Raw genomic sequence first — 14197 nt, 5'->3', positions numbered from 1 at the left:
AAACATAATTTACCTATCACATTCAAGTTCCTCAGGCCATCGGATCCCAAAAGTGTCCATTAATTTCTTGCAATCAGAATACACTTTCTCACAAAATTTCCGACAGGGTGGAACCACATGAATTTGCTCAGTGCAGGTTGGTACAAAAGCTTTGCAAAGGAAAGTTTCAACATTTGGTGAACATTCCAGATTTGCAAGAGGAAGAAAAAGCTATTAAGAAAAACAATAAGAGAAGGTTAGAAAACATTTTAATACAACAAATGAATTTTTTAGCATATGCTTTTTCACTTAGACCTTAAAAGAATTTTAAGTCTCACTCTCAATACAATCAAATCTGAGGAGATAATTGTTTAATTAGACATAAGAACCCTTCATACACAGTGGAATATTAATTTATACAATTATGCATTTTTCAAGCAGACATGTTAAATCAAAAGTATGAGTTATTGCTAGATGAAATAAATTATACAAATATTCAATTTATAAGTATATGCTTCCTGGAGGAGGAAATGGCAACCTACTCCAGTAGTCTTGACTGGAAAATTCCATGCACAGAGGAGCCTGGTGGGTGATAAATCCATGGGGTTGCAAAGAGTCAGACATGACTGGGCATGCGTGCAAGTATATTTTAAAATACTCTATCACTATACTGAGCATTCTGGAGAATAAAGGAATGTTTGGGATGGTGGGAACAGCATGAAAAAAGACATGAGGATCATAAGAATATGGTGGTTTCAGAGAAAGAAGTTGAGTATGACTAGAATACCAAGTCAAAGACTTGAAGTCAAGGATGGAGTTGACAGAGATGAGACTGGAGAGGTTCCTGGACCTGATCACAGAGAGCACAGATGACATGCTACATTGCTTGGATTATAAAAGAAGGAGTGGGCTACTATGCGAGAATTTTAAGCAGGGGATGTCGACAGTCTGACAGCTGAGTTTGAATGCTAGCTCCACATTTACTAGTTTTATAACTTTGGCAGGTTACTTAAATTCACTGTGCCTTAGTTTCTTCATCTGTAAAATGGCAATGATAATAGTACTTGTCTCACAAGATTGTTATGAATACAAGGTTAATAAGTGTAAAGCGCTTAGAACAGTGTCAAGCATATAGTTATGTACTCAATAAATATTCAACCTAGTGGCTCAGATGGTAAAGCTGCTGCCTGCAATGCAGGAGACCCAGGTTCAGTTCCTGGGTCGGGAAGATCCCCTGGAGAAGGGAGTGGCAACCCACTCCAGTATTCTTGCCTGGAGAATTCCACAGACAGAGGAACCTGGCGCTACAGTCTGTGGGATGGCAAAGAGGCGGACACGACTGAGTGACTAACACACACACACAGACACACACACAAGATTGTTATGAATACAAAGTTAATAAATGTAAGGCACTTAGAACAGAGTCTGGCATAAAGTTAAGTACTCAATAAATGTTAGTTATTGTGGTTATTACCCTTTAGGGAGTGTGGATAGGTTCCGGAAAAACATGGTAGACTGAGCACATATGTTTATCTCCTTTCCCCCCTCCTTGCTTCCTTATTAACGGGACAAATCCATTAGTAAGAAAACAAGAGAAACTACATTAGCATATCAGAGTTTTCCAAAGAACAAATATGAAACAAAACCACAAAAAAGAAAGCCCCAAACTTTGAGCAACAGAAAGCTACTAGAGGAGTGGTAAGTGACTTAATGGGACAAAGCTGGAGTGGAGGGATTCACAAGAGAATGAGCTGATTCATTTGCCCTAAAGAATCTGAGAGTCTCAGTTCTTTGAAGCACAGAGTAGCATAAAAGGCTACAACTGGAGGAACGTTTACACATTAGTTCCTCACTATGTCACCCCCACGCCCCTACCCAGGCAGCCAGATGACCACTGCATCCTACCAAGGTTGTTTCCAGAAAAGATGGAACTAGACGTTTGGCGCTTGGATATCAGGCACAGAGCAGGGCAAAAGTACAATCCACAGTGAAGGGAGGGACTGAGGAACAGTCCACCTATGGAAACAGGAAGCCCTCACCTTCTCCTCCTGGTCTGTTTCCCAAAGGCCGGCAAATGGGCATATACCTACCATCCCCAAACTGAAAAAAACTCACAGCCTTGGAGAAAAGACCTCTACACATTGACAATGAAAAAGCTAGTTGACCTCGAGCTCACCTTACTATGAAGCCCACCAGTAACAAGGCCCATTCACTCACACAGAGCTTTCCAGTGTCCCACACAAACATACATGGACAGCCAAGCATCATCAGGCACCTGAAGAAAACATCATGAAAGACAGAAAGTAAAATAAGCAAGCAAATAAAATGAAATGTGGAGGAAACAGAGATTATCCAGGGAACAGAAGAAAACAAATCACAAAACAAACAAAAACCTTAATAAGTTAAATGAGAAGCTATAGCTTCCATTAAAAAAAAGAATAAGATGGTATGGAAAATTTAAAATAAGACAGATGAAATTAAAAACTCTATAGAAGCACTAGAAGATAAAGCTGAAAGAAGAGACAGCCCATAGGAGTAGCAGCCCAAGTGTCCAACTCCTGATTAAAGGACTTACGGAAATAAACAAGGAAGATGGGAGTGGGCGTGACAATCAAATAAAGAAATTAAGAAGGTTTTTCAGAACAGAAGGATGCCAGTTTCCACACTGGAAAGGCTGGCAGCACATTGCAATCCTGCTACTAAAACCTGTCTGGGCTCAAATGTCAGTCAACTAACTCTTTTACATTCTCTCCTCAGGTTATGACTTTGTTCCTAGTTCACTGAAAAGTCAGAAATAACCAGAAGATAATGTCCTTAACCTCTCACAGAAGGCACCAAACCTAACCTACTTTATCCATATTCTCTTTCTTCTATTTCAATGGTTGAACGGTTTGAACTCCTAACCAACTCTTGCATTTGTACACTGGATCCCTTCCCACTTTTCTAATCAAGGACTTTCCTCTGATAATGGTCTCCTATTCTTCCAATAATTTCCCCCCTCTGTTACAGTGATTCCATCATACAAACTTATTCTATTATCTCTAACCATAAAAAAAAAAAAACCTTTCCTTGACTCCATATTCCCACCCCAACTCAGGTATCATTTCATTTTTTTCTTCCTCTTTACAGAAAAAAAAACCTGAAAACAGTCATCTTTGCCCACTTTCTCCAATTCTGCTCTTCCATTTCCTTTTGAGCCCACTCTCCAATCCAGTTTTGTCTGCATACTTCAGTGAAACTGCTTGTCAGTGTTACCAGTAAGCTTCAAATTGTCAAATCCAATGGTCAATTCTGAGTCCTCATTCTACTCGACTCTTAACATTTGACACAGTAGATTCTGCTCTCCTCCTGAGATAGTTTTCTCAACTGACTTCTAGAATACGAATTTTCCTGAGGTTCTATGGATCTCACTGTCCATTCCTCTTCTGACTTCTTCTATTTCCCGACTGGAAATAGTGAAGCATTCCAGGGTTCACTCCTCAGACCTCTGTCTACTCTTTGTATACCCAACTCCTCAGGAGAAACAAATCCAGAATCACGGCATTAAACACCAACTCTCCATGAAGGATTCACAATTTCTGGCCTCTATCTCGCCTATGAATTCTAGACTTGAATGATCATTTGCCATCTGGACAACTCCACTTAGCTGTCAACATGCATCTCAAACCTAACACGTCAGAAACACAACTCAAACCCACTGCGCCCTATCCACCAAACACTGCCTTAGTCTCCCCATTGCAGTGAGCTGGTGCCACCATTCGCCAAGTTACTCAGGCCAAGAATCTTTCATCCTCTACTCCTCTCCTTTTCTCATTCCATAGCCAATTCATCAGCAAATCCATTGGCTCTCCCTTCAAAATATATCTCAAATGTGACCATTTGTTGCTGCTGTTGTTCAATCACTCAGTCGTGTCCGACTCTTTGCAACCCCCATGGACTGCAGCATGCCAGGCCTCCCTGTCCTTCACCATCTCCTGGAGTTTGCTCAAACCCATGTCCATTGAGTCAGTGATGCCATCCAACCATCTCATCCTCTTCTGTCCCCTTCTCCTCCTGCCTTCACTCTTTCCCAGAATCAGGGGCTTTTCCAATGAGTCGGCTCTTCCCATCAGGTCGCCAAAGTACTGGTTTCAGCTTCAGCATCAGCCCTTCCAATGAATATTCAGGGTTGATTTCCTTTAGGATTGACTGATTTGATCTCCTTGCTGTCCAAGGGACTCTCAAGAGTCTTCTCCAGCACTACAGTTCGAAGGCATCAATTCTTTGGCGCTCAGCCTTCTTTATGGTACAACTTTCACATGACTACTGGAAAAACCATACCTTCGACTATATGGACTCACTGTTATTAAGTTACTACATCTAAGCCAGTATATATCTCACCCAGACTACTGAAATAGTCCTAACAGCTCTCACTGGGATTTCCCAGTGGCTCAGGGGTAAAGAACCAGCCTCCAAAGAAGGAGTCTCGGAGAGGAGGGTACGATCGCTGCATCGTGAAGATCCCCGGAGAAGGAAGGGAATGACTACCCACTCCAGTATTCTTGCCTGGGAAATCTGAGGGACAGAGGAGCCTGGCATGCTAGTTCATGGGCTTGCAAAAGAGTTGAGCAACCAAACAACAATAGGTCTCACTACTTACCACTCTTGCTAATCTTACAGTTGATTTCTCTGATCCTTTAAATGTGATTCTTCAAAATGCAAATTTATCCTTGTCCAAAAGACCCCAAGAGAAAAAAATTTCAAAGTCCTTATTAAGTCCTATAAGGCCTTAAGTTTCCTAACCCTTGGCTATGTCTTCAGTTTCATCTTCCTAACTCTTTCTCTTACTCAATTGCCACCAAACTTGCTTTCTGCCTCTCAGCATTCCATGTATATGTCTGCTTCAGGACTCTGCATTTGTTTTTCCCTTCCTCTGGAACACTCTTCCTCTAGGTAGCCACACAGCTGTGTCTCGGCTCAAATGTTGTCTCAGAAAGGCATACCCTGCCCTCCCTACATAAAAATTATACTGTCTTTCTCTGGTTTGTTACTATGTTTTGTATTTCTTTATAGTCCTTATCACTATCAGACATCTCATTATATTACTAGCTTTATATATTCTCTAGTTTATTTTTTGGGCTCCAAAATCACTGCAGATGGTGACTGCAGCCATGAAATTAAAAGACGCTTGCTCCCTGGAAGAAAAGCTCTGACCAACTTAGACAGCATATTAAAAAGCAGAGACATTATTTTGCTGACAAAGGTCTGTCTAGTCAAAGCTATGGCTTTTCTAGTAGTCATGTATGGATGTGAGAGTTGGACCATAAAGAAGACTGAGTGCCAAAGAATTGGTGCTTTTGAACTGTGGTGTTGGAGAAGACTCTTGAGAGTCCCTTGGACTGCAAAGAGATCCAACCAGTCCATCCTAAAGGAAATCAGTCCTGAATATTCATTGGAAGGACTAATGTTGAAACTGAAACTCCAATACTTTGGCAACCTGATGCAAAGAGCCGACTCATTGGAAAAGACTCTGATGCTGGGAAAGATTGAAGGCAGGAGGAGAAGGGGACGACAGAGGATGAGATGGTTGGATGGCATCACTGACTCGATGGACATGAGTCTCAGCAAGCTCCAAGAGTTGGTGATGGACAGGGAAGCCTGGCGTACTGCAGTCCATGATATTACAAAGAGTTGGACATGACTGAGCAACTGAACTGAACTGAACTGATATATTCCCTAGTTTATTTCTGCCTTCACTGTCAGAAGGTAAATTCCATGAAGGGAAGGGATTTTGTCTGTTTTTTACTGCTGTATCCACAGTACCTAGAACCATTTGTGTAAGTGTAGAGTGATTTATCTATAAATATTTATTGAATAAATTATAACTATCCAGAGCAATGAATGAACAATGACAAGGCATGTCAAAAAATTTCAAACCATCAAGATGAAGAAAAGATCATAAATATCTCCAGCTGGAAAAAAAATAGCCCATATGCAAAGGAATTAAATTCTGAATATTTGATAATATCAGATACTAGAAGACAATGCAGAAATAATTTATATATTTCTGAAGGAGCATTACTTTCAATCTAGAATTCTACACCTAACCAAACATTTAGGTGACAGTAAAATAATGACCTTTTGGGCCCTGTGAGGAAGCAAATTTTTAATTTTCAAATATGCCTTTTAAGGAAGCAACTAAAGGATATAGTATTCCTAAAACCAACTGAAGGAGTATATGAATAAATCAGGAAGGAAAATGACATGGGACTTAGGAATTAGTTGACCCAACACTAAGAATGGCAAGAGGAAGCCACAGTACAACAACTGAGAATCTAAACAAGCAGCCAGAGCGTACAAGAGGACAGACAGACAGCTAAAGGAGGAAGATCTCCAAGGGGCTGGAAGTGGAGGACTGGAACTGACAGATTTATGATATTCTGAGCATCTGGGATAATTACTGCTATATGTCTAACAAGTCTGCTGGAACATCTGAAAAAATTTAGCCATAGGTATACAGGAAACAAAGCAAATGGGGAAAGATGCAATTGCTTCATTAATGGGGCGGGGTGGGGGGGGCAGCAGGGGGCAGTGGTGTAGGTATTATAGAAGTAGATGTAATCAAAGTATACTACTTGATTCAGCAGTGTAACATATTGTACTAGGTTGAGAGAAGTAAAAGTGGAAGAATAAGATAAATAATCAACTACCATAATGGAGGAAAGACTGAACAGATACTGCCTGAAGTTGTAAACTGATAAATCAATAAATAACAAACTAAGCATATGAGGTAGAATATGGCCTCTGTAGCAGGGAATACCCAAAAGAGCTCAAAGTACCTGCCACAAGGGAGGAGGACTGGGTGGAGATAGAGAACAGTGGGCAAGGATTGCTGTTTTCCTGTTAAAAGTCCTTAATTCTGAGGGTTTTTTCCCAGCTTTATTCAGGTATAATTGATGTATGATAAACTGAACATGTACAAAGTGCATTCTTTGATAGGTTTTGAAATCATTGCCATAATCAAGGTACCAATTTATCCATCACTACCAGAAGTTTCCTCTTGCCTATTGGTAATCCCTCCCTCCTATCCCCTCTCTCATCAACACCCCCTCTCCCACCCATAACCTTCCCTGGCAATCACTGATCTGTTTTCTATCACAATAGAGTGGTATTTTTCTAGAATTTTACATAAAGGGAATCATACAGTATATATTCTTTTTTGTCTGGCTTCTTTTACTTAGCATCATTTTGAGATTCATCCATGTTGTTCTGTATATCAATACTTCATTCTTTACAACTGCTGAGTAGTACTCTACTGTATTGGGCTTCCCTGTTGGCTCCCTGATGGTAAAGAATCTGCCTGCAATGCAGGAGAACTGAGTTTGATTTTTGGGTCTGAAAGTTCTCCTGGAGAAGGGAATGGCAACTGATTCCAGTATTCCTGTCTGGAAAGTTCCATGAACAGAGGAGCCTGGAAGGCTACAGTTCAAAGGATTGCAAAGAATTGGATACAACTGAGAGACAAACACACACACTCTATTGTATGGCTATATCAAAATTTGCTTATCCATTCTCCTGTTGATGGACAGTAAGAACTGCCCATGGGACATGTGAGTGTCTGTATCTACTAACAGGAAGTTAAACAAATAGAGTTCTGCAGGTAAGATTAGGTTAAGGCTACAGATTTGTAAGTCATCATTATAAAAATGGTAACTAAAATGATTGAATTAAATTATCTAAAGAGAACATGTCGGAGAAGGCAATGGCACCCCACTCCAGTACTCTTGCCTGGAAAATCCCATGGACGGAGGAGCCTGGTAGGCTACAGTCCATGGGGTCGCTGAGAGTCGGACACGACTGAGCGACTTCACTTTCACTTTTCCCTTTCATGCACTGGAGAAGGAAATGGCTACCCACTCCAGTATTCTTGCCTGGAGAATCCTAGGGATGGCGGAGCTCGGTGGGCTGCCGTCTATGGGGTCACACAGAGTCGGACACGACTGAAGTGACTTAGCAGCAAAGAGAACATGTAGAGTAAGATAAAAAATCTGAATCAAGGGGGAATGCACTGATCTTATATATCTGTATATATATGATCTGTATTCTTTCCTTCCAAATGCCACTTGAAATGTGAGAAAATGTTTAAAGATAAAAAAGAAAATCAATAGAAAATCTATAGCTACACAAAAAATAGGAAAAGGGTTTCATCAGTGAACTATGAACATTGAACTATGAACACTGAGACATCTCTGAAATATAAAAAGGAGAATGAAGACTTCTACTTTCAGCACTGTGACCAATTAAGCATCTCTGCCCACAAAACATTCAGATTCCAGACAAACTGCAACAGATAAACTTTAAAATACACTGCTGAGCACTGTATTAACCTAATAAAATGGCACAAAATATATAAAACGCAAAGCAACAAATCTACACGGAGAAGTGGATAATTTCATGATCACAATGAGAAATTTCAATGCATAGATCTTACTAAATGAAAGACCAAGCAGACAAAAAAATTAGTAAGTAAATATGAGATGTGATTACAACACTGCAATTAACAAGTCTGGTTTAAAGGCATGCCCAACTATTACAGGACAAGAGCTGTGGAGGACTTTGGACCAGTGCAGAGTTCATCTTGCCCTGATGGGGCAAGTGACTGAGCAAAGAGAGGGCTGCCATGATTATACACTGGAAGTGAAAGTTGCTCAGTCGTGTACGACCCTTTGAGGCCCCATGGACTGTATAGTTCACGGAATTCTCCAGGCCAGAATACTGGAGTGGGTAGCCGTTCCCTTCTCCAAGGGATCTTCCCAATCCAGGAATCAAACCCAGGTCTCTTGCATTGCAGGCGGATTCTTTACCAGCTGAGCCAAAAGGGAAGCCCAAGAATACTGGAGTGGGTAGCCTATCCCTTCTCCAGCGGATCTTCCCGACCCAGGAATCGAACCGGGGTCTTCTGCATTGCAGACGGATTCTTTACCAACTGAGCTATGAGGGAAATAAGGGAGATACACTGCATCTCCCTTATTTGAATGATGCTGAATTTGATACTTATTTGAATGATGCTGAAGCCTAAACCACCTAACAGGAGCTTGTTGGAGAGCAAACAGTAGAGTACTTTTTCCATTTTCTCTGGCCCAAGGGGGAGAATGCCCAGCTTGTGTGAGTATCCTCCTCTGGGACTGAGGTGGAACAGAGGAGGCATGAGCAACTGGCAGCATTTACATCTTTGTTTGCCATCCCAAGAAACCCTAGTTCCTACAAATTCTGAGTCTCTGGAAATTGAATCTTATGATGGAAAGAATTAAAACACACTGTGTTTAAGTCTTCCATCCCAACAGCTATAAATAAATTGAGGGTCAGCACTTTAGAACTATTATTGTCCTGGGTGGACAAAATGAAACTAACACATGTACCTTTTGCTATATTAAAACAATTTTCTTATGGGGCAAACAAGGCAAGTCACATCCTCTGTCTAATACTTCTAGAGTATCAACATTGGTTAATCCAATAATAATGTTGTTCATGCAATCCACAAGGATAAATCAGATGTTGACAACTCAAGACACCTTTAGTGGTCAGGCAGATAAATTCAAAAGTGTAGGAGTAGTTGGGTAGCAGCTGCTACTCAGTTCTAGTGGACCGTTATCAGGGAGTGGGAACACAGAACTCTCAGGTATTTCAAGTTTTCGTAAGAAAACAGAATCTGGATTTGTATGAGAAGTCTCCAAATAAAAAGAAAATTTAATGTGAACATGTAAAATAACGTACAGGACAAACAAAACATGTCTTCAGATTTGATCCAGTGTGGACTACTAACGTTCACGCTCCGTTACAAGCTAATAGCAATTTAGAATTTTAGACTTGGGAGGGACTTTGTTTTTAAAACGTGTGTATGTATGTGTGCATTCTGCCAAGGAATAGTTTCTTTAAGTAAGAAGTACAAAGAGGCGTAATACATGCAGTAAATAAAAGCACAGCTGCACTGGCTGAACAGGAAGCGCTCCCTCTGAGACACCTCTCACTGTTCCCCTTTCCCGCCAGTAACCTCAGAGCACCTCCAGAGATCACGTCTGCAAAGCACTGACCTAATCCAAACCCTCAGACTACAAGTGAGAACGTGGAATCCAATTCTTACTGAAATTGTTATTGCAATCCCCACAACCAGTCTGAATTAGACTTTAAGGGCCTTATCCCTGAGCTAATGTTACTGATAATAAATGAGAGCTTTGGTTTATTCAGCACCTACCATAAACTAGGCACTGTGCTTTTTTATATACCAGGTCTTTTCACAGCAAATCTGTGAAAGGGACACTCTTACTTCCACCTCATAGATAGGGAAACAGAGACTCTAAGAGCACCTTTTATAGAGTCAATAAGTAGTAAGCGGCAACCAGGATAGGAACCCGGGTCCCTACGACTCCAGATTTGTCCTCTGTAACCCTGATGCTAAGCTGCCACCCAGCTCTCCCTGAAAACTACTCTTCCCCAAAGCATGACACAGGCAGGAACGCCAATGTGAGTGGAGGCGAAGGAGGATATCAAAGGAGGACTGAGTTGTTTAACATAAAACAAAACCAATGTTCACAGGACACATTACTCAAAGACAGTAAAACCTTAAACTGTGTTTATCATATCCTAGATGAGACATGCACCTCCTGAAGCTGGTAATTCTGGAATGGGTAATTTTATAACGCATAATAGCACTTTAAATAATGAGCAGTCAGCCTGTGGTTGAACTCGTCCCAAATGGTTGAAAAAACAGAAGGAGCATATTTCCCTCATCTTTTAAATAAAACTCTTGATAGAAATCATCTATGTTCTTCCATAAAATGTCCTGGGTTTCCTTCTCAGAAACCAAACCTTGACTGAGACGGAAAGACTACTAACATGACTCACTGTGACATTTCCTGTGTCCTTAATCTTGTACTCAGAATATCATCATGTTATTTAACTAGTATTTGGCATGGCAGGATTTTATCTAATTCTTTGCTGGAAATAATGCCAGCGCTGTAGTTCTGGTCCCAGCTTTGCCATTAACTACTGGTGTCACCTTTGGCAGGTAACTTTCTGTCTTTGAGTCTCAGAGCATTCATCAGGAAAATGAATGTGACGAACTCCAGGATAGCCTCCAAGGCCACTTTGTGTCTCAAAAAGTTCATGGAGAAGCTGACAAAGATGTGAATAGCAGAGTTGGACATACACTTCAAAGCAACTGTTGGTACTACGATGAATATTTCTCCTTATCAGTTAACTAACTCTGTCTGTACTGAGCTCTAGAGTAAACATTTTCATTTCCATATGCCCAGCAGTAAGTAGTACGATTCTGGGGAATCCCAAAGTAGGTGGGATGTTGCACAAACTTATGGATGGATGCAACCTGACATACAGGCACAAAAAATCTAAGGCACAAAATCTAGGCTAGGCCAGCTGGATGCTCTAAGTGTTGAGATTCTTGTAGAAAAGAACAGTCAGATTACTTGATGCATTTGCAGTGGGATCAATAATATCCACGGGGCCAAAATAAGTGTCTAGGGAGAACGGTTCAGGAAGCGCCCACTGGCACTGGTGGTAGGGTGATCTTGTGGCATGATCTTAACTGTGTGCTGTTCCTCTGCTTTTCTCTGGTTCTCCAGCCTCTCCAATGATCCGACAAGCCACCCAACATTCATCTACTTTCTGCTTCAGTTAGTCAAAGTGGGGTTCTATTGTTTGCAACCAAGAAGACCAGCCAGCATGGCAATGATATAAAGAATGAGTTGTAAATGACCTCAGTGAAATGAGAAGAATTCTGGAACTAGTTTTCCAGCCTAACTGGGGCCAAAAGCGAGTGGACATTCTGTCAGTGTTTAAAGATGGAAATCTGGAAGCCCATGGTATATAGCAGAAAAGCAATTAACTGCGTTATCTTATAATCACTCAGATTCAAAGAACTTCTTAGAATGACGTGCCCAGCAGAGACAAGGCTGAGTGGCTGCTACCAGAGAAGCCGAGAAAGGTATAAAGAGCATCATGTATTCAAGGCCTATGGGCTGAAGTGAGTGCTTCTAAGGGCACTGTTCGGCTTAGGAAGAAAGTGACAAACTGGCACCCCTGAATCCTCGGTTTAAGGTGTGGAGTGCAACACACGGATTAAAGGCCACTCCAGACTGGTATGTGCCACATTTAGTAAGCAAGAAAACACACACATGAGACCTGTCTTGCGGACACCAGGTGATGAGGCCTCCGCACCCGCCTGCCAGAATCTTAAAAGGTTTATACAGAGGCTTTAACTGGGCTCAGTACCGCTTTACTCTCTCAAGGCTGAAGTTGAAAACCAAAGGTATGGACTGATCCTGCAGGTTGTCGAATTACATCAGTTAAATTTGCTTCCCTTTCATATAAGAGATCTAATGATATAGTGATAAGGAGGGATACTGTGATGAGTGGGACCTCAAGATGTGACGTGGGGGTACGCGACAAGGTTCAGAGTACCCACGCAGGATTCTGAACCCACAGCCCTCAAGGCAGACCCTCATCCCTTGTCTGCTGGGGCACTGGTCTGAAAGATTTACTTTGTAACAAGAAAATAAATAGCCTCATACCCCATTCCCACCATTGTTCAATGTCTTCATCTGTAGGTAGAGTTCTACCCACCATGCTCTGGAAAGGTCAAGTCAAAATTAAATCTGGAAAAAGGACTATATATTATTTATATGACACTACACGTTTACATTGGTTTGAGGGTGCTAGATTATGGAGGAAAGAACGAAATTTTAGATGGGGCTAAGATATACTGATACGAATGTATTGATTCTAGATTCAATGTGGTAGCTTCAGAGACTGGTCTTTTGGAGGTCAGATGATCAGTGGGTTTTTGATAGGGGCTTGGTGGGATCTTGTTGGAGGAGATTATGGGGAGGATGTGACGCATGAGCTAGACCCTGGCAACTGGAGGTCTCTCATCCCCTCTCCTGTCCTTGGAAGTTATGTTCACTGGCTTTCCCTGCCCTAGAAGCTGCCCAAGACTGATAGTCTGCCCAAGTACCATACTGGCTTCCTGGATAAACATTTTTATGGCTGAAGTAGCCAAACGAAAAATATTAGAGAGCTCCCTCTACCACGGCAGGAAATCAAAAGCAATACTGCAGATGGGGCTTTCAGAGATAAGTAATGCCCATATTCATGGGTAGCAATTCTTGGCATCTGTCCATTTTAACTGGATATGTTATTAATATATTGTCTTGAGCAACCTTAATCAAATGTCTAAGGTAGTTTTCCAGATGTGGTCTCTTTAATGCAACAAATCAGTACGCCCTTGGCAACACATATGCAGCTTGAATCTGGCCAATGCTTTTTCCTCCAAAAGGAATTTCCTTTCACCTAGCAAGGAGACCAACACGTCTTCACCAGCTTGCCTCAGAGCATTCTCAAAGAGTGCTCCCTGAAGCAGCAGCAGCAGTAGCCCTTGAAAACCCGTTAGAATGGCAAATTCTCCATCCCACATAAGACCTACTGATTTGGGAAGTGGGGTCAGTGATCTGTGTTTTAACAAGCCCTACAGACGATTCTGATGCACACTAGAGTAACATCTGATGCACTTAGAGTAACATCAGCTCTTCAGCTCTGTGCCTTAATTTCATTTGACCGGAGACTAGAGACTCTAAGCATATTACTGTTTCATAGGACATCACTCTAGCCCACCTTATTTAGGACAGAAAGCTGGTGAGGCCATTGATACATTCCAATGAGGATATTAACCCTACATAAATAAAAGGGACCTTCCACCTTGATTCTATTAATGGTTCCTGGCAGACACTGGACACATCTATGGAACACCCAAAGATAATCAGCCCAAGACCTCTCATGAACTGGGTGTTATCTGGTCACCTACTTATGAAATCAGGTGTAGCCAATAGCATTCCCTCTTCAAGTGGCCGGAGTAGAACTTAAGGGAAAGCTACTGCTCATATCCTCAGAATGCCTACTTCCGCCATACTACACCTTTTCCTTAAAACATACTGGCTAGCTCCGCATGCTATAATGACGTGATAATGGAAAGAACCATAGCATGGACCTGGGCTTGCTGTTGCTGTAAGATCCTGAAGAGAAACTCTGGGTTAGAAGGCTAATAGAGAGGAATCTAAAGAGGAAAAATATTTTTATTTTAAAAAATATATAAAATATATACAGCTAAGCCTCTGAAGAGTGGTCTTGTGGTAGTGTCTTGTCTATACCTTGCCTCCCTTTGTATTAA

At 41.4% G+C, this 14197-nt stretch overlaps 1 protein-coding gene across 3 annotated transcripts in view; it reads right to left on the bottom strand.

Annotated features, from left to right (window-relative positions):
• FZD6 (frizzled class receptor 6) overlaps nt 1–14197 on the bottom strand; it is a 33882-nt gene that overhangs the window by 11088 nt on the left and 8597 nt on the right. For all 3 annotated transcript variants that reach the window (XM_081503540.1, XM_081503538.1, XM_081503539.1), the window contains one exon: nt 14–210. In XM_081503540.1, the coding sequence (XP_081359666.1) occupies nt 14–210 (197 nt within the window). The remainder of the gene's footprint in view (nt 1–13; nt 211–14197) is intronic.

This window comes from Giraffa tippelskirchi, chromosome 6 (assembly GCF_054371585.1).
Source record: "Giraffa tippelskirchi isolate mGirTip1 chromosome 6, T2T-mGirTip1v1.2.pri, whole genome shotgun sequence".
In the NCBI taxonomy this organism is placed as follows: domain Eukaryota; kingdom Metazoa; phylum Chordata; class Mammalia; order Artiodactyla; family Giraffidae; genus Giraffa; species Giraffa tippelskirchi.
Note: the sequence above shows the minus strand (reverse complement) of the source record. Positions and strands in the feature narration are given on the sequence as shown.